Genomic DNA, 20,425 nt, shown 5'->3' on the forward strand with positions numbered 1-20,425 from the left:
AGGGTTTGGCACAAGCCCTGCCGCCTTGATCCCACCGCCCTCCACCCAGCGCGGCGCCCCCAGGTCTTTGCAGGGCTGGCGGGGGCCCGGGCGGCATGCGGGGGGGGGCCCGGGCGCCGCTGTTGCCCCGGGGCTGAGCGCCTGGTTCTCTCAGATCCGGTTTGTTTCGTTTTCGTTTCCCGGAAGGATCCGAGCCGCGGCCACACACGGCTGTGTCTGCGCTCGCGGGCGGGGGACCGGGCAGCCCGGGGCGGAGGGAAGGGATCGCTGCTCCCCCGCTGGCTGCGTGGGGGGGAGCGGGGGGGAGCCTGCTCGGGGAGCAGCGGGAGCGGAGCCCCCCGGGGCCGGAGCTGCCCCTTCCACCTCCACCTGGAATGCAGGTAAGAGCTGAGCCACATCGCTGCTGCACCAGCCACCCACCTCCCACTGCACCCCCCCCCACCCTGCAGCCTTCCTCCCCCCTGCCCCCCCAAGCACCCTCCCCGGCTTCCTTCCCGACCCCATCCCCTCAAACAGCCCTGCTAACTCACCCCCCTGCCCAGCAGTCTTCCCCCCCTTCAAACACTTCCAGCAACCTTCCTCATGCACCCACACATCCCGCGCTATAGGTCTCTGCCCCTTCAGTATAGCTCCCCCCCTCAAATCCCCAAGCTCTCCTAGCCCCCCTACTCTGTCCCTTCCCCCCCGCCAGACACTCGCAAGCTTGTGAGGCTTCAGATCTCCTTGAAACATTCTGATCCTCCTTGCTTCGTGTAAGCCTGTAATTAACGAACACTGGAATTCCCCTTCCTTCCTTCCTTCGGGACAGTTCATAAGGGGAAGGAGGCGAAGCGGGCTAGATCATGCTTCAGTATATAGAGCGTGGACCAATACACTAGCATTTTGCAGAGAAGACTAATTTTTTTTTTTTGGATACCTCCCCCATAATTTTACAAATTTAACTTTTAAAGGAGGTCACCTTAACTTAGAGCTGCTGGAATACTCTAGGATTTAGGTTTTGTTTCCAGGTAAGTTTTATCAAGTTTTTAAGTCTGCAGCAAGCCTCCATAGACCCCCCCCCCCCGAAGAGAACCCATGAGAACTAAGGAAATGAAATAGCCTCAAACACTCTAAAAAGGAGAAAATAAATGGGACAATAATTAAGGCTGCTTTTCTGGTCTCCTAAGAATACCTGCAAACCGGCAGAATTTTGACCACCTGGATTTTTTTCTTCTTTTCTAAAGGGTAAATCTAGCTGCAATATAGTTGAGCTAGGGGAGAGAAAAACCCGAAGTTGGAAAGTGTCTTTCCAGAAGAGAAACACATAATTTACCCTGCTAACCTCTTTCACTTTTATTTTTCCTGTAGCCTGTTGCTTAGAATGAATCTGAAACATGCCTCATGTTGCTGTAAAAAGTGTTAAAAAGTTCATGCTGGATTGTTTCCTAATAAATTAAGTTTAAAAAACCCAAACAGATACAATACTACCTCTAATAAAGCTAACTAGACCTGCTGAAAGAAGTGCAGAGATTTTGGAAAGATCTAACTAATCATTAAACCAGTTTCGGAAGGCTTTCTTCCTTTTGGACACAGTTAACACTAGACATTAAAGACATTGTCCACATGAAGTAGGAGACTTCCTAGTTTCATAATACACAACCACTCCATAAATGGAAATAGTGCATCTCCTACTGCAGTTATAAATTGTTGCTCAAACGTAATGACATGGCTACCTTGGGATGTTATGAAGACCAGGAGAGATCATAGAAGATTAGGATTGGAAGAGACCTCAGGAGGTCATTTAGTCCAACCCCCTGCTCAAAGCAGGATCAACACCAACTAAATCATCCCAGCCAGGGCTTTGTCAAACTGCGCCTTAAAAACTTTTAAGGATGGAGATTCCACCACCTCCTTAGGCAACCCATTCCAGTGCTTCACCTTTGAATATCCAACCTAGACCACTGCAACTTGAGACCATTAGTCCTTGTTCTGTCATCTGCCACCACTGAGAACAGCTGAACTCCATCCTCACTGGAACCCCCCCTTCAGGTAGTTGAAGGCTGCTATCAAATCCCCCCTCTCTTCTGAAGACTAAACAAGCCCAATTCCCTCAGCCTCTCCTCGTAAGTCATGTGCTCAGGCCCCCGATCATTTTTGTTGCCCTCTGCTGGCCTGTCTCTAATTTGTCCACATCCCTTCTGTAGTGGGGGGCCCAAAACTGGATGCAGAACTCCAGATGTGGCCTCACCAGTGCCAAATAGAAGGGAATAATCACTTCCCTCGATCTGCTGGCAATGCTCCTACTCATGTAGCCCAATATGCTGTTAGCTTTCTTGGCAACAAGGGCACACTGCTGACTCATATCCAGCTTCTTGTCCACTGTAACCCCTAGGTCCTTTTCTGCAGAACTGCTGCTTAGCCAGTTGGTCCCCAGCCTGTAGCGGTGCATGGGATTCTTTTGTCCTAAGTGCAGGACTTTGCACTTGTCCTTGCTGAACCTCAGATTTCTTTTGGCCCAATCCTCCAATTTGCCTAGATTACTCTGGACCCTATCCCTACCCTCCAGCATATCTACTTCTCCCCCGCAGCTTAGTGTTATCTGCAAACTTGCTGATGGTGCAATCCATCTCATCATCCAGATCATTAACAAACATGTTGAACAAAACCAGCACCAGGACCGACTCCTGGGGCACTCTGCTTGACACCGGCTGCCAACTAGACATCGAGCCGTTGATCACTACCCATTGAGCCCGACAATCTAGCGAGCTTTCTATCCAGCATCTAGTCCGTTCGTCCAATCCATACTTTTTTAACTTGTTGGCAAGAATACTGTGGAAGACCATATCAAAAGCTTTGCTAAAATCAAGTTATATCACGTTCACTGCTTTCCCCATATCCACAGAGCCAGTTATCTCAGAGAAGGCAATCAGGTTGGTCAGGCATGACTTGCCCTTGGTGAATCCATGTTGACTGTTCCTGATCACCGTTCTCTCTTCCGAGTGCTTCATTTCCTTGAGGACCTGCTCCATAATTTTTCCAGGGACTGAGGTGAGGCTGATCTGTCCATAGTTCCCTGGGTTTTCCTTCTTCCCTTTTTTAAAGATGGGCACTATATTTGCCTTTTTCCAATTGTCTGGGACCTCCCTCGATTGACACGAGTTTTCAAAGATAATGGCCAATGGCTCTGCAGTCACATCAGCCAACTCCCTCAGCACCCTCAGATGCATTAGATCTGGACCCATGGACTTGTGCATATCCAGCTTTTCTAAATAGTCCTTAACCTGTTCTTTCATCACTGAGGGCTGCTCACCTCCTTCCCATACTGTGTTGCCCCGGACAGTAGTGTGGGAGCTGAACATGTCTGCGAATACTGAGGCAAAAAAAACATTGAGTACTTCAGCTTTTTCCACATCTGTCACTAGGTTGCCTCTCCCATTCATTAAGGGTCCCACACTTTCCCTGACTTTCTTGTTGCTAACATACCTGTAGAAAGCCTTCTTGTTACCCTTCACATCCCTTGCTAGCTGCAATTCCAGTTGTGTTTTGGCCTTCCTGATTACACCCCTGCATGCCGGAGCAATATTGGTTATACTCCTGCCTAGTCATCTGTCCAAGTTTGGACTTCTTGTAAGCTAGCTTCCTTTTTGTGTTCAAGCTCACTGAAGTCTTCTCTGATAAGCCAAGCTGGTCACCTGCCATTTTTGCTATTCTTTCTGCACAATGGGATGGTTTGTTCCTGCACCCTCAATAAGGCTTCTTTAAAATACAGCCAGCTTTCCTGGACTCCTTTCCCGCTCATTCGCCTCCCAGGGGATCCTGCCCATCAATTCCCTAAGGGAGTCAACATCTGCTTTTCTGAAGTCCAGGGTCTGTATTTTGCTATTCTCCTTTCTTCCTTTTTTGAGGATCCTGAACTCAACCATCTCATGGTCACGGCTGCCAAGGTTGCCACCCACTTCTACTTCCCCTACCCATTCTTCCCTGTTTGTAAGCAGCTGGTCAAGAGGAGAATGGCCCTGTACATGTAGATTACAATATTCACATTGCCAGTAGCCCCTCCCATGAATCCTCCATTCATTCTGGCTGAGACCAGGTTCACATCTTTGGCCTCAACTAGAGTGAGGCATACTGATTGTGTGAAGGAACTGTATGCGGCTGAGGATCTTTGCTTTAGAGTCTGAATGTTCCTTGGTGGCTTGGAAAGGCGAGAAAAGTGTATGCCTTGATTTGGGGCTACACAATTTGATTGTCTTCACACCTAATTTTTGGAGGTGCTGAGCACCCACAACTCCAAATGAAGCCACTGGGAACTGCAAGGGTGCGGCACCTCCACCAATCAGGCCCAAGCTGGGCTCCCAGAAATTAAGGTGCCCAGAATCAGTGGCTGGTTTAGAAAATTTGGCTAAACCTTTTTGCACGGTGGGTACTAAAGTTCCCAGGGAGTGAAATCTTTTCCAGTGTAAAGTCAGCTCAGCGATTGGTTAGAACCACATTACTGGGATTCAGAGGGGGAGGGGGAAGACTACTTCCTTGCACATTTCACAATATAAATTGGATTGGATGCAGAACACTGCTGATTCTTGCTGACATAGCATTATAGAAGTGTAGGGCTGGAAGGGACCTCTTGAGGTCAAGTAATCCAGCCCCCTGTGCTGAGTCAGGACCAGGTATACCTAGATCATCCCTGACAGGTGCTGGATTCCACAACCCCCTTGGAGGTCTATTCCAGTGCTTAATTATCCTTATAGTTAGAAAGTGTTCCCTAATAGAGAACCTAACCTTGCTGCAGAATAAGCCCATTACTCCTCATGCTACTTTCTGTGGACATGGAGAACAACTGATCAGTCCTCTTAACCGTCTTCAAATAGGTGAAGACCTGTTATCAGGTTCCCCTCTGCCCCTCCTTTTCTCAAGGCCAAAGATGCTCAGTAACCTTTTCTCATAGGTCAAGTTTCCTAAACCTCTGAACCCTCTCCAATTTGTCCACATCTTGAAGTGTGGCACCCAGAACTGGACATGATATTCCAGCTGAGATCTCACCAGTGCCAAACAGAGTAGGACAATTACCTCCACTGTCTTACATATGCCATAACACACCTGAGAAGGGTATCAGCCTTTATTGCCACTGTACCACATTTTTGACTTGTATTCAATTTGTGATCCCTGTAACCTAGCTGGTCAACCCCAATTTTGGGATTGTGCATTTGATTTTCCCTTACTCAGTGGAGTACTATGCACTTGAATTTCATATGGTTGATTTCAGACTGGTTCCCCAGTTTGTCAAGATTGCTTTGAATTCTAATCCTCTCCTCTAAAGGGTTAGCAACACCTCCCAGCTTGGTGTCATCTGCGGATTATTTTATGCACGCTCTAGACTCCATTATCCAAATCATTAATTAATGACCAGTAGACCAGGACAGACCCCTGTAGTGCCCCACTGAGAGTAATTATCAGGTCCCTCCAGTTTGACAGCAAACTACTATCTAGAGTATGGTCTTTCAACCAGTTTTGCACCCACTTTAAAATAAGTTCATCTAGGTGACATTTCCCCTAGTTTGCTTATGAAGATGCCATGTGAGACTGTCAAAAGCATTACTAAAGATCAGGATCTCAGGTCTACAGCTTTGCCCCTATCCACTAGGCTAATAAAACATGTTCTGGATTAACATGAGTGACAGACTGGGTTTGGGATGGTATTTCCCCCAAGAGCAAACTGGCAGGGACCTTCTGCATGCCCCCCCCCCCACTGTCAGCACTGAACAAGGATTATTCATTAGAATCGGGTGTGTATACCCCATATAATCAATTCCCAGTGAATATAGAGGGCACTCCAACAGCAGATGGATGGTCTTGGAGTGATGGTGTTAATCTGGATTTGTGGAGAATAGGGTTTAATTCCAGGCTCTGCCACAGCCCCCCTGTGGGACCTTGGGGAAAGTCAGTCAGTGGGAGTTGGTGCCACTTTTGAGGATCTGGGCCTTAGTCTGGCAGTGTGTGAGTTCCCCCATCTAAGTGGGGGTAGCCCTACCTCAGTGGATGTTGGAAGGATAAACCCATTAAAGAATGTGAGGTGCTTGAACACTATGGTAATTGGGGCCATAGAAGGATAGGAACTGCCATTTATGTTGAAGTCGATGAGGGAGGTAGAGGGAATACAAATATATGGCTGCCATCACCATGGTATCCTGAGCATCTCAGTGTCACTAACACAATTAATCTTCAAACACCCCAGTGTGGTAGGGAAATACTAGCTCTGGGTTTTTTTGAGGCACAAGGTAGATTAAGTGACCTGCTTAAAATCTCTCAAGCTGCCTGCTGCGGGGCTAGGAATTGAATTTGGGCCGGCACCCTATCCACAAGACCATCTTTCCTAGATGTAGGCACAAAGATATAGCTCCTTCCATCCCACAGATCAATTTCTCCATCTCTGGAGCGTGAGTATGGTGTGCTTAAGAAGAATTAGAGAGCCAATGTTAAAGTTTAGGGAGAAGTTAGGGAAAGGGTGCAATTGCCCAAGTGACTTTTGGTCAGTACATCAGGGTTAAAAATCCTTCCCTAGCTTGCCCTTGAAGTGAGCGAGGGGGAATCTGACCACCAGACAGTTAGCACTTCTGCTGTGTGTTCTTGGATGTAAGATGGCACTTCCAGGAACACAGCACTAATTCAGGCCTGACTCAGGAGAGTACCCTAAACTGAATCAGCACTGGTTCCTGCAGTGGATTTTCCCTGATGGTATCCCCTCCACCTACCACCCAGACTCAAGTTTGCTGAGCTTTTGAGGATACCTGCATTAAAACAGAATAATGCTACTGTTTGAGACTGCTTAAACAAACAACCCCATGCTTGGGCACAGCAGTGGGGTACTTACAGCTGCGGCTGTTCTTTTTCAGTTGATGTGTTAACCTCTCTCCCCCAGGGTGAAGTGACAGTCAGTTCTTCTGGGAGCCCTGTAACAGCAGCTTCCTTACCACTGCAATCACAGTCCAGGTGTGCAGCCTTCTCGCAGCCAGTCAGTGAAGGCGAAATCTTCAAATTACCAGGCAGGCTCAGTGAGTAGATGTTTGTAATGGCCTACAAATTAACGTTACTGAGCAGGTATTTTGTAAAGCACGGTGCAAAAGCAACAGCCCACTAGCCTAATTTGACTTCTGGATCTTCATTACTGTACTGAAGACCTCTACCACTGGAGCTAAAGGAGTAACTCCATTAACAAATAGCACTAGTAGGTGGTTATGCTCCAGCTGACCAGTCACCAGAAGGGGGAATAGTACACACTGTGCTCATGTTGATTTCATAAACATTAATTACCTTAGAAGTGGTTAAGTCATCTTCATTTCACAAATGTGGAAACTGAGGCACAGAACAGTGAAGTGACTTTTCCCAAGAAATGGGACTCGTAAGTCAGTTCCTGCTGCCTTGATTTCCTTCCTCACACCCCTACATCTCAGACCTTCCCAGGATCCAGGCTTGCAAACTCCATGTTACCTTTTACATGCCTGAGTATGGGGACAAAGGGGAGTAACACTGACCAGAGGGTGACATGAACTCTGAGGTAGGCACCCTTTCTTACAGTCTGTACAGAACCTAGCATAATGGGACCAGGATCTCAGCTGGAGCTATAGGTTCAATGGTCATGTCAATAAGTTGGGCTAATGCCAGTCCCTGCTCTCACTGGGGTGTGAGGATGCAGTAATGCTGTCGAGTGCTTTGGGATGAGATAGTACCAGTTATACTCAGAGGCTGGGAGTTTCAAACAGGCCTAAGAATTAGGCACACAACTCCTATTGTAACTGTGCAAATAACTCTAGTCCTCTGAGAATCCCAGCCAGTGATGTTAGGAGTAAGTGGATGATACCAGAGCCAAACTTTACACGTCAACCTCATGTGTATTGTATTTTCTCTCAGGGGTTTTGTTCTGATTTATTGTAATCAGAAAGTGGTTCCTTTAGAATGGAAGTTTGATGCTGAACAAGACCAGTGTCCCATCCCACCCCTGGTCTAGACTGGGGCTTTATTTCAGAGATTGTTATGCCTTGGTTTCAGGAATCCAGCCCTCACTGTGGAGCAAGGATGACGTGATTCACTGGCTAAGATGGGCCGAGAAAGAATATTCACTCCGGCAAACGGATGAAAACAAGTTTGAACTGAACGGAAAAGCCCTTTGCATTCTCACCAAGGAGGATTTCAGATACAGGGCTCCTAGTTCAGGTCAGAAGAAACAATAGTATTTTGTAATGACGCTGCTGTACAATGCAGTCCACAGGATAGGGCACTGGGTTGGGATTCCGGAAAAACCTGGCTTCAGTTCACCCCTCTGCCACTGACCTGCTGCGTGACCCAGGGCAAGTCATTTCCCCACTCACCTGTTGTCTGATGAGACCGTCAACCCTTCAGGGGAGGGATAATCTCACAATGTCTGTACAGCACCTAGTACCATGGCACCCATCTCTATTTGGGGCCTCTTGGGAATGCAGGTAAGGACAGTAACAAAGTATCAAAATCCTGCCCAGTCTTTTTTGGATGCCCTGAGGAAAGGGGTGGGGGTGGAGGGGGAGCATCGCTACCATGCCTTCCTCACCCATCTATCTAGGGTATAACTAGGCAGGGTTACAGGAATTGCCAAATTAGATTAGACCAGTGGTCCATATAGTCCAGTTTTCTGCCTCTGGCAGCGTCCCATATGGAATGCTTCAGAGACAGGGGCAAGAACACTGCAGTGGGGAACCTGCCTATGGAGAAGGTTTCTTCCTGAGCCGTCTGTAGAGATTGGCATATGCCCTGACGTAAGAGAGATATATACCCTTATGCTGTCTAAATTAACTCTGGATGTTCTCGTTCATACGAATGTCCAGTCCTGTTTTGAACTCTGCCTTATGTTCTCACACACTGCCAAGCTGTCCTGCCGTGGCTTAAGAGCAGGAGTACCAAGGGCAGACTTAAGAACCAGGCCCCCCCAACCCGGTTTTGAATTCGGGAGTTAGATTTCACTAGCCAGTCAAGTGCAAGCACCACATGTGCTAGAACAGTCTCAACATGGAATGACAGACAGTCCCCTTGGTTTTGCCCATCTTCTTTTGCCACCCAGGTAGGCATACCTTTGCAATAGATGATTCCTTACACCAAGAATCGCAGCAGTATTCAGATTACTCCCAGCCCCAGAGGGCTGGGGAAAGTGGCTGGATCTCCACTGTATTTTCTCTCAGGGGTTTTGTTTGGATTTATTGTAATGTTAAGTGGCTCCTTTAGCATGGAGTACAGTTGAGATCCAGCCACTTTCCCCAGGTCAATGGCACTTCAGAACTCACAGCAAAGACCATGCTTGCACCCAGTCCTAGAATAAACTATCTAAAGACTTATTAACTAGGAAAAGGAAGCAAGAGTTATTTACAAGGTTAAGCAGGTGAACACACACACAAATGAGTTCCAATCTTAAGATCCTAAAGGTAATAGAAGCTTCTATAATAAGCAAGCTCAATGTGTCTTTTAGGGCTCTTGTTTAGGTCTGGAAAATGTTGCCCCTTATACAGCGTTCAAGCAGCATAGAAATCATTTCCTCCTAGTTAGGGGTTTTTTATTTCCTCCTCCCTTGTGCTCTGAGCTGCAAACGCAGCTGAGGGAGGAATTCACTTGCATGACTCATCTTCATGGGGGTGGGCAGGGGAAGAGTAAACAAAGTCTTTTGTCCTCTTTAATGTTCCACTATAGTTCATCTGGTGTTGCTGGGCCTTCCTTAGGGCTTGTCTGCACTGGCACTTTACAGCGCTGCAACTTTCTCGCTCGGGGTGGGAAAAAACACCCCCCTGAGTGCAGCAAGTTTCAGCACTGGTAGCTACGCCCCTGGTGGAGGTGGGGTTTTTGTGTTTTGTTTTTTTTCAGAGCGCCGGGAGAGCTCTCTCCCAGTGCTGCGCCACGAGAGCTCTCTCCCAGTGCTGCGCCACGACCACACAAGCCACATTAAAGCACTGCCGTGGCTTTATTGACCAGGATAGTCCTGCCCTTATGGACCAGGACAATCTGTTGGAGACCAGCATTTCACACTAGTTAATGTCCCTCTCCAGTCTGATTTACAGAGTTACAGAGATGTACAATACAAATGCTTGAATATTACCTTACCCTATGGGATACAGAGCTTATAAGTGAAATGAATGCATGCAGCAACTCACAAGCATTCCATAAACACATTTTTTATAATGTAATACCTATTTTAAATAATACTAACACACAGGTGAGTCAGAAAAATACACAGCTGAACTCAGTCAGTGTTTAGTTGGGATATGGGGACTTTGCATGAGCTGGCACCTGGTCTGCCAGCATCACTCAGGCCATACATAGTTCCCCTGAAGGTTCAATTAGGTATAGTAAGTTTCCTTTACTGAACTGCTGTGTAAAGTTGTAATGCCCTGTTAACAGCTGCTGTGTTCCACCCCAGAGGTGAAAGTAAGTCGGTACACCCCGGTATGGCACACCGTACTGGGGCAGCCTGGCTTCCCCAGGGCGCAATTTAAAGGGCCTGGGGATCCCAGCAGTGGCTGGAGCCCCAGGCCCTTTAAATTGCCTCCAGAGCCCCGCTGCTGGAGCCCTGGGGTAGTGGCTGCAGCGCTCCGGCGGCTATTTAAAGGGCCCGGGGCTCCCCTGCTTCTACCACCCCGGGTCTTTAAATAGCTGCCGGAGCCCCGCCGCCACTACTCCAGGGCTCCAGCGGCTAATAATTTAATGCCTATTAGGTATTAGGAAGAGGAGGAGAGGGGCGGCACTTACCTTACAGGGTGGGCTGGGGCTGGCTCTGACCCCCTCAGCCCTGCCCCAGGCCCTACCCCTTCCATGGGCCAGAGCTGGCCCCAGCATACTGGTAAGTCATTGGACTTACTTTCACCCCTGGTTCCACCCCAGAGGTGCTGCAGTTTCAGTGGAGGGGGAAGTGACCCTTTGTAATTTGTCTGTTAAAAGTTTGAGGTCCTTTGGGGTGCAAGGTGCTATGTAAGCATGGGATACTCCTGTCAAGAAACACACAAGCCTGGAGGGAACAGGTGGTGGACTGCCTGAATTCTGCTACTGCACATGGAGAAGCCTCCATAATTATTGGCCTTACGGTAGCACCAAAGGCTCACACCCAGCTCAGAGCCGGTGTGCCTAGTGCATTGTACCTGCACATAGTAAGAGATGGTCCCTGCCCCAAAGAGATTACAGTGTAATGAAACAGGACTGACAAAGGCATCAGCCCCATTTTGCAGATGGGGAACTAAGGCAGAGAGTCAGCAGGTGACTTGTCCAAGGATACTGTCTAGAAGATCTGAGAATGGTGAAATTCTGTGCCCTTTGTTTGACCTCCTGTGTAACATGATGTGCTATAGTCCCTTCTGGCCTTAAAAAGCTATGCATTTATGGAATCTGAGTCCCAGTCTAGTGCCTTATCTACAAGACACTTTCACAAGAGTCCTGTAAACCATGATAGACTGGGCAGCAGTTAGAGATCACATGACAGCGGAGGATGTGTGTTAGCTTTCCATGTCTGTTTCACTGCGCAGGGTACCCCTGGCCCAGGCACACTGCTGTGATTAAACACATTTCAGACCCTACTAATCCAGATGCACCCAATTGTCTTTCCTTTCCCCACAGGTGATGTTTTGTATGAGTTACTCCAGTACATAAAGACCCAGAGAAGAGCCCTGGTGTGCAGCCCTTTATTTAATTCACCCTTTAGGGAGGCAAAACACATGCAGATCCAGAGCCATCCGGAAGGTACCGTGTCTCTTTAGGAGCCTTCAGCGGGTGTGGGAGGTGGGGGTGGGGCTAGTCAAGGAAACAAACCTGTCAGCGCTCTCATTTGCATTTTTACATTTCTGTCTGAGGGAGGCAAGGCCTAGTGGGCTGAGCACAGGAGTGGGGCCAGGGAGTCCCCAGTTCTAATCCCAGCTCTGACAGACTGCAGTCTTCAGCAAGTCACTGGGGGGTGACAGTTTCAGCCGTGGCCTCTAATTCTGAATTGCCTCAGGTTTTGGAAGCCCAGCTTTTAGATGCCTTATGTGAAGTTTTGTCCTAGCCTGATCGGACATTCTTCACCTTCCCTTCCTGGCTTCCTCCGCTGATTCACTATCTACCCTCCTCCTAGCCAGTGACTCCCTACCACCACCTCAATGCCCTTTCAGTTCCCTGCTGCTTCCTTCTGCAACAGTTCCCCTCCCTTAGGGTGTCCCAATAGACTCCATTCTCCACTTGCATGCAGTGATGTCAGCATTACATTAGCATCAGTGACAGGAGAACCTTGTCCATCATCCACCTGGAGCAGACACAGGGCATGGACTTTGGCCAGAGTCCATCCTAGCCAGTCTGTGCTCTGTATCATACTGGTAAATTGTTCTCATAGGGTCTTCCTGGAAATACTGTAACAAGGATGCATTGGATTTCCTTGCAGGTGTGAACTGCGAGTTAGAAGTTTCCCCAGCTGCGGTCCCTTCATTGTCAACGAGCTGCCTGAGCCATGTAGGACAGCCCAAGTCTCCTAACAAAGCTTCCTGTAGAGTGGAGCCACTTAACCTCTCTCATCACAGCCCAGAAGTCAGCTACAGGGCAGAGATCATCTGTTCTTTTCCCAATACATCACCAGCTCCAGTCGATGGAAAAATTGCAGGTGAGTATTAATTTTTAAAGCCTCATGCCTGTGTCAGACAGGTCAGATTGGCCCTCAGGCAGTGAAAGCCACCCTGCCTGAAAAATGAAACTCCTGGAGATGTAAACAAGTTTCCGCCCAACAAGGGGCACACAAGAGGTTTCACTGGGAAATCTAGGTCTATGCTTCCAAACTCAGTGGCGAGTCTGGCCCTGAAGCATCTTTGTTTACAGTTGAACATCTGCAAAATATGCCTTGGTGTCCAGTGAGAGCAGCCAAATTAGAGCTGCCAGGACGACTTGAGGCTATCACCATTACCGTATACAGTTAGAGACGGGTCCTGTTAGGCATCCTTGCCCACAGAGCATGACATTCAGTCTAAAAACCTTTGTCATACTAAAGACAAAAACAAAAGAAGGATCTCTTGGAGAGCTCAGTGTGTGGGGCTCATTTGCCTCATGCCGCCCTACTCGGAAACCAGAAGTGACAGCCGTATTTATCCAGTGCCAGAACCTCTGGTTTTAAGACCATGAGCCTTTACTGCCAGCATTAAAAGAACCAGTTCTGTTAGCCAAGTTAGCAGGTTCAAGCTCTGTACGTGACCCAGCCACCACTGGAAAGGGACAGAGTGCTACACAGCGTGTGGGGGTTATACAGTCTCCCTGGCCGGGGAGGCTTGTCCCATGCTTCTGAGTTCCAGAGCAATGAGTCTGTGCCTCAATTTCCCTATCTGTAAAATGTGGATAATAAGAATTACCACCTTTGTCAAGTGCTTTGAGATTATTAAAAAAGGACTATATAAGAGGGGGTATTAATAAACACAGTCTGCTGATTGGCTTTAGATTGTGTGGACATTTCCTAGCTTAAAATGGTCAATGTTTTCTTCTCTGTTAATACACAGACTGCAGGTTACTCTGGGATTATGTCTATCAGCTCCTCTCTGACAGCCGGTACGAGCCATACATCAAATGGGAAGATAAAGAAGCCAAGATTTTCCGGGTTGTTGATCCTAATGGTCTTGCCAGGCTCTGGGGAAATCATAAGGCAAGTCTGGCTGAGAAGAAGTTGGTCATTCCTTAACTCTCAAGTACCAGGTCTTACCTGTCTCCATTTTAAAGGGGAAGTGTCTCACCTCCTTTCAGAGCCTGATCCTTTGGGGTGCTTTGCACTGAAATGCCTTTTATTCTTACAGAACCGGGTGAACATGACTTATGAGAAGATGTCGAGAGCTTTAAGACATTACTACAAACTCAACATCATCAAAAAGGAACCGGGACAGAAGCTGTTATTTAGGTCGGGGGGTTCAAGCTTTTTCTTTTCTGAGCCCCCCCCCACCTGCTATAAAAACTCCAAGGCCCACCTGTGCCACGACTGGTTTTCTGCAGATAAGAGCCAGGGCCAGCCTTAGGGGGTAGCAAGCAGGGCAACTGCCCAGGGCCCCACGCCACAGGGGGCCAGCAAAAGTTACATTCCTGAGGCTTTGGCTTCAGCCCCATGTAGTGGGTGTTTGGCTTTCTACCCTGAGCCCCAGCAAGTCTAAGGCTGGCCCTGCTTGGTGGACCCTCTGAAACCTCCTTGCGGTCCCCCATGGGGACCCAGACCCCTGGTTGAGAACCACCGATTTAGGGGACATAAGTCAGACAGCTAAAATGACCCTGTAAAGAGAGATGTTACCAGTGAATGGGAAAATGGCTTAGCTGCCTTCATCCATTCTGTGAGACGAAGCAGCGCTCAGTGCATTAGGTCTAAAGCTTCCCCAAAAATGTTAGAGCCAAATTCTCATCTCAGTTGCACTGGCCAGGCATCAGTGTAATTACTCTGGAGTAAATGGGATTGCTTTAGATTGACACTGCTGTTAACTGAAATCAGAACCTGGCCAAAGCCTGACTTCCACCCTTATGCACACCCAGTTCCCACTAAAGCTGCCCACATGTTTCCAAGAGCAGAAGTTGGCCTTCAGCTTGAGTTAAACACAGGGGGTGGTTTTGGTTTCACAAAGCTTCAGCTGTGAGCTTTTTTTCTGCAAAGCCAAAAATCTAGGTCCTGTTTTGCCCAAAACACAGGAAGTTGAAGGGCTGGGCTCAGAGGTTCTGATTTTGATCCCTAGACTAGTCTCATGGCCCAATCCTGCCAGAGGCTGAGCTCCCTCAACTCCTGGTGAAGAGATAAGGGCAATGAGCATCTTGCAGAATCAGGCACCAGGTAAGGTGCCCAGCATCTTCTGAGAACTTCTCCATGCCCTGATCTCCAAGGGCCTGATCCAGAGCCCACTGAATTTACCACAAAGACTCCCATTGACTTCAGTGGGCTCTGGATCAGGCCCCTCAAGCTCATTGGGAATTTTGGCTGCCCCCCATCCAGTGATGTCAATTCCAAAAAGTGTTTTTTATTCCAGATTTCTGAAGAGTCACGGAGAGATACTACATGACAAATCAAACAAACTAGAGCAGCTGGAGTGTGAGGAGCAGGAAGGACTGGATTTTAAGGAGGACACGCTGGAGGTCTCACCCTAGGAAGTCTGCAGCATGGGTCTAACTTGGGACCGTGCTGTGCTATAGACAAGCTTTGATGCCACTGAAGAAATCAGGATGCCTTGTGCCCCGACACAAGAGGCCAACTTTTTCTGACTGGACTGCAAGTTAAGGGCTTCAGTACATATTCTAGTCAAATACTATGCCATCCAGGGACCATTAGGAGCAAGGGTCATGCACAGAAATGGTTCTCCAGGCCTGTGTAACCTGAGATCAAACTGTGGGCTGGCCTTTGGCTTGGTTGTTCTCTTCATAGGTACTCTTTGTTTTATTTTTAAATGATCAAATTTGGTACCTTATGGACAATGCTCATTCTTTGAGTTTCAAAATGGCTCGGTTTCTTGAGGGCCCTCAAATCAACAGGACCTCCCTGTTCAGCAAAGCACTATAAGCAAACGCTTGAGTGTTTTCATTAATAGGGATGATCTTAAGTGCTTGCCTGAATCTAGGTCTTTGTCCCTGATGCGGCAACAGACTGGCATGCATGTCTAACTTTAAGCGTGCGATAGTCCCATTGACTTCACTAAAGCGTCTCACATGCTTAAAGTTGGACGGGCATACCTTGCCGACTCAGGGCTCAGGTGAAGATTTGTGTAGACTGAAGGGGTTCGTTAAGCTGCATATTTAATTAATTTCACTCTATTAATTCTACATTAGCAGGCCATGAAACAATGTGACAATACAGGAATGAACAGTGATAGAAAACACTTGAGAATTACAGATCGGCTACCTGTTTCACTGACATAAGTGAGAAGAATCAGGCTTGATAACTGCAGGAGGATTCAGAGCCACATGCTGCAAAAGCTGAGGGGGTATTTGGAACTGGGGTTTTGATCTGGCACATTAAAGAAGTGGGCCAGCCATAAATTTCAGATTTGGACCAGAACTTCCCAAGTGTTGGGGGATTGGAATCTGAGTTTTTGGTTTGTTGTGTCTCTTAAAATAATGGACCAGATCCTCACCTGCTGTAAATTAATTGCCACAGGTCCAGTGGCATGATGCTGATTTATGCTACCTGAGCATTTGGCCCAAAGTGTTTTTACACAGTCTGGCAGCAAGAGAGATGTTCTCATGTTATCAAGTATCAGAGAGGTAGCAGTGTTAGTCTGGATCTGTAAAAGCAGCAAAGAATCCTGTGGCACCTTGTAGACTAACAGACATATTGGAGCATAAGCTTTCGTGGGTGAATACCCAGTTCTTCAGATGCATGCATTCTTCAGAAGCATGTTCTCATGTTAGACATCCATGCAATTAACTCCAACATTGCCCTGCAGTATTTGTGACCAAGACACTGCAACTCTGCATTAAGAGCCTGGAAGTGAAATTGACTAATCTGATCCCAGTGTCCAAGATGAGTCATATGCAGAACCTAAACAAACAGCAAAAGCCAATTTAGGTTTTACAAGTTCATTCCTTTTTAATAATCTCAGGTGTGATTAGTAACACAGGTGTGTGCAGTTTTTAAGAAGACTTAATCTGACAATAGCCATTTATATTTTTAGATTTCTTCTTATTTAGGGAATAAACACCAATGATTGTCTTGCTTCTCTCCATTTATTGGTGGTGACTGAATGGTGAGAGACTGACAAATCTGCAGACTTTGCTGGGTAAACTGAGAACAGGTACAGTAGAGGCAATGACCATTTGCTGCCCCTGCCAACATCTCAACTCCAGAGGGTCTATCTGTGTTTTTAAATTAAAAGTCAGTGTACAAAATAAGGTGAAATCAATGGGATCCTTGCCCTGGATTTCAGCAGCATTAAGATTAGGCACTACATAATACAGGATCATAGAAATGTAGGGCTGGAAGGGACCTCAAGAGGTCATGTAGTTCAGCCCCCTGCACTGATGCAGGACCAAGTAAACCCAGACAGGTGTTTAGCCGGTTTTTAAACAGCCACCAATGATGGAGATTCCACCACCTCCCTAGGTAACCGGTTCAGTGCTGAAGTATCCTCAGAAATCATTAGAAAGCTTTTCCCCAATCTCTTACTGCAATTTTCCTTACTGAAGGAATTGGTGTATTCTGCCTATCCTACCCTTGGTGGACATTGAGAACAATTTATCACGGTCCTCTTTACAACAACCCTTTAAATACTTGAAGGCTACCAGGTTCTCCCTCCACTTCCTCTTCTCTACGTGCCCAGTTCTTTCAACCTTTCCTCACAGGCCATGTTTTCTAAACCTCTGATCATCTTTGTTGCTCTCCAGGACACTGTTCCACCTTTAGGAGAGGGTACATGGCCTAGTGGTTAAAGGAAAGACTCTGAAAGTCAGCATTGCTGGGTTCAGTTCGTGGCTCTGCCACAGACTCCATGTGACCCTGGGCAAGACTCAGTTTCCCCATGTGTAAAATGGGGCTAGTAAAACCCATCTCACAGGGGTATGGTGAGGATCCTGCAAACACCTATGCATGTGAATAACTATGCATGCATGCAGCATTGAACTCAATGTGACAATAGACATATGCTGATTTACACTAGCTGGTGATGTGACCCACTGTTTGTAAAGTTACTCATGTGACTAAGCGTTACTGGATCAGGGTCTACCCTTATTAAGCTTCACATCTGTGCTGGGGGCCAGCACAAGGGCCACACACCACCAATAAGTCCCATCTTGAGGCTTGTAAAATGCCCAGAGATCCTGTAGACAAAAGGCCATAAAGAAAATGCAAAGTACCATCATGTATTCACCAACCTGCCCAAGAGCTTGCAAAGCAGTCCAACACACTAACATGATGCACCTGCCTGCAGGAGAAGACCAGAACAATCCCCCTCCCTCCATCTGTGTTTTTATAACCTTCTCCCTGAGGCAATGAGAGTGGTTTTCATTTGATCAGTTTATTTTTTTAAAAAGAGAATGGATTCAAATGAATGCCCCACAAATTGGCACGCACATGCTCAGCTAATGAAATGCCTTTCATAAGAAGTGTGTAAATCATGATGGCTCTTCCAAGATAACTGTGCAGCTTGTGAAGATATTTCCTGAGAGTGAGTTTTGGAGGGATGGAAGATGGGATGCTGGAGAGATGGCTTGTAAGTTTCAGCCAGTTCTTCCTTCCTCTTTGGACAATAAAATCAAGGGGGAGGGGTTTGTACATTGAGAAGTCAATTTCTGTGTGTGCAGCAAGATGCCTGAATAAAACCCTGTGTTGCACACTTTTTATGCTGCACTACTGGTAGACACACCCAGGGCCCAATCCTCCATTGGGATTGACACTAATGCAAATGCTACTGTATCAGAAAGTCAGCCCTATGGAGTAGATTGCTGCAGTGTGTAAGGGGAGTCTCTGGTGACACAGACTCCTGTGTAGCCCTGCTACCTGTGGCCAGTGTAGGTGGTGTGACTGGGGAGAAAGTCCTGGCCAGGATCTCCCTGCACCCTGAAGAACCCGGCTGTGGTATCAACCCACTGGTGACTAGCATAAGAGAAGCAGTAAAGGATGGGGGTGGAGCACCTTTACACACCCCACTCCTAACCTGTGGGCAATAGTCCAGAGGATGCTCAGAAACTCTAGTGATGTGTAGTATAAATGCAGAATGATCTGCTAAATTCTAGAACTATGTGGAGTGTATCCCCCCCAACATACATGTACCAGCAGCTGCATTGCACATGCTGGGGAGATAAACAGCCAGCGGCTCTGCAGCTGTAAATTGGCATAGCGCCATTCCGGCTAATTTACACTGGTTGAGAATCTGTCCCTAAAGGTGCAATTCCTTCTCTTGCTCACTCTGGTGTAAATCAAGGCTGACTCCAATGAAGTCAGCAGAATTTCACCCAGGTAAAACTGATGTAAACTAAAATTAGAATCAGGCTGAACCACTTTAGGGAAAAGAATTAAAATTTCAGTCACACTTGAAATTCCCATTTTCTTCACTGACAATGGTCCCTCTGTTGACCTTTAAACTTTGATTGGCTGCAAAATTTATTGCCTGAACCCTAAAGACTTGGCACTCAGAAGGTTGACATACAGCTAACACGACCTCAGATACTGATTCTAAGAGTCCAGATCTCTGGGCTGTATTTTAATGTCAACATGATATGTGCTTTTCCACCCAGCATGTGCCATGTAGCAGCATGACCAGACATGTTCTCCATAAATGCTGGTGGGAAAGTTTCGCTTCCACAAAATTAGTGTCTCAAACAATGAGAGAGTTCTAAACAAATCCCTGGAGCCATCTGGTAGCAAGAGAAGGAAATGAAAGACCAGGTCCTCAGCTAGGGTACATCAGCATAGTGCCCTAGGCTTCAATTTACACCACCTGAGGATCTAGCAGGAACTCTCCCAACAGAGAAGAGAGGAGCATTGGAGAGGAGCAGAGGCGAGAGAGCCACCCCACACCCCCCAGATCCAAGTAGCCCAGAATTTTGGGTCCAGTGCTTTGTAACTTGCAATCTGGGAAATGAAATTCACATATCAGCACAGGGCCTGGGCGTTACAGGCATGCTCAGGTTTTGGGCTGCTCCTCTGGGCAGGGGTGAATTTCATCTCAGAGGGAAGTGAAAAGAGTCCCTTCTTTCTTAGGGTGAAATCCATCCCTGTGGAGAGAGCCAGTACAATGCTTGTGCTCCATTGAAGCCCCATTTTTAGGTCTCAAAGGGCACACAGGGTTTGCATGAAGGAGGATTTCATCCTCGCTCCAGGATTTAATCTCACTCTGCTCCAGGGCCTTCCCTTTAATACAGCGCATTAGTGGTAGAAATATTTCTGAACTATGCCTTGAAAAAGGGAAGACAAAATGATCTAAAGAACTGGGAAGCTCAGGGGCCTGGGGATACCACCTTTCACTCCCAGGCTGTCCACTGGAATCCAGGCTGGCCTAATAGTGCCTAAGAGCTGGGTGGCATGGAGGAAAGGAGTTTGGCGGTCTCCAGCCAGCTCTGAGTATACAGGTGTCTGCATCATGAAACCACCCCCACCTTACTGGGTGAGGGTCTGTGGCTCATGTTATCAGACTAGATGTTCCCTTTTAGCCTAGAGCCCATGAAATAATAATCACCCCTAGCTCTTACATAGCACTTCTCCCCCATAGATCGCAAAGCACTTCACAAAGGAGGTAAATATTACCCTTATCTTACAGAGGGGAAACTGAGGCACTGAGGCCAAGTAACTTGCCCAAGGTCACCCAGCAGGCCAGTGGCAGAGCAGGAAGAACCACCACCCAGGTCCCCTGAGCCTCAGTCTAGGACTCCATTCACAAGGCCAGGGCTCAGCAGTGAATGGAACACAGAGGCTGAATCTTCGCTTTACTTTCGGCATCTCTCCACAACCATATTGAGGCCTAGTGATGGTGAGGGGATTGGCCAT

The 20,425-nt window shown here is 47.5% G+C and overlaps 1 protein-coding gene across 1 annotated transcript; it reads left to right on the plus strand.

Annotated features, from left to right (window-relative positions):
- Nucleotides 1–5,546: 5,546 nt before the first annotated feature.
- Nucleotides 5,547–15,269, plus strand: ETV7 (ETS variant transcription factor 7). The gene is made up of 8 exons (XM_074936479.1): nucleotides 5,547–5,553; nucleotides 6,870–7,028; nucleotides 8,023–8,187; nucleotides 11,596–11,718; nucleotides 12,392–12,607; nucleotides 13,488–13,630; nucleotides 13,779–13,879; nucleotides 14,982–15,269. Exons 1-8 carry the CDS (start codon nucleotides 5,547–5,549, stop codon nucleotides 15,097–15,099), a joined length of 1,032 nt encoding a protein of 343 aa, XP_074792580.1. The 3' UTR covers nucleotides 15,100–15,269.
- The last annotated feature ends 5,156 nt before the right edge of the window (nucleotides 15,270–20,425 follow it).

This window comes from Natator depressus, chromosome 21 (assembly GCF_965152275.1).
Source record: "Natator depressus isolate rNatDep1 chromosome 21, rNatDep2.hap1, whole genome shotgun sequence".
In the NCBI taxonomy this organism is placed as follows: domain Eukaryota; kingdom Metazoa; phylum Chordata; order Testudines; family Cheloniidae; genus Natator; species Natator depressus.

Coding starts and splice junctions, on each gene's coding strand:
- ETV7 (XM_074936479.1), top strand. Junction 11,719..12,391: donor GATCCAGAGCCATCCGGAAG/GTACCGTGTCTC, acceptor ATTTCCTTGCAG/GTGTGAACTGCGAGTTAGAA. Junction 13,880..14,981: donor GGACAGAAGCTGTTATTTAG/GTCGGGGGGTTC, acceptor TTTTTATTCCAG/ATTTCTGAAGAGTCACGGAG.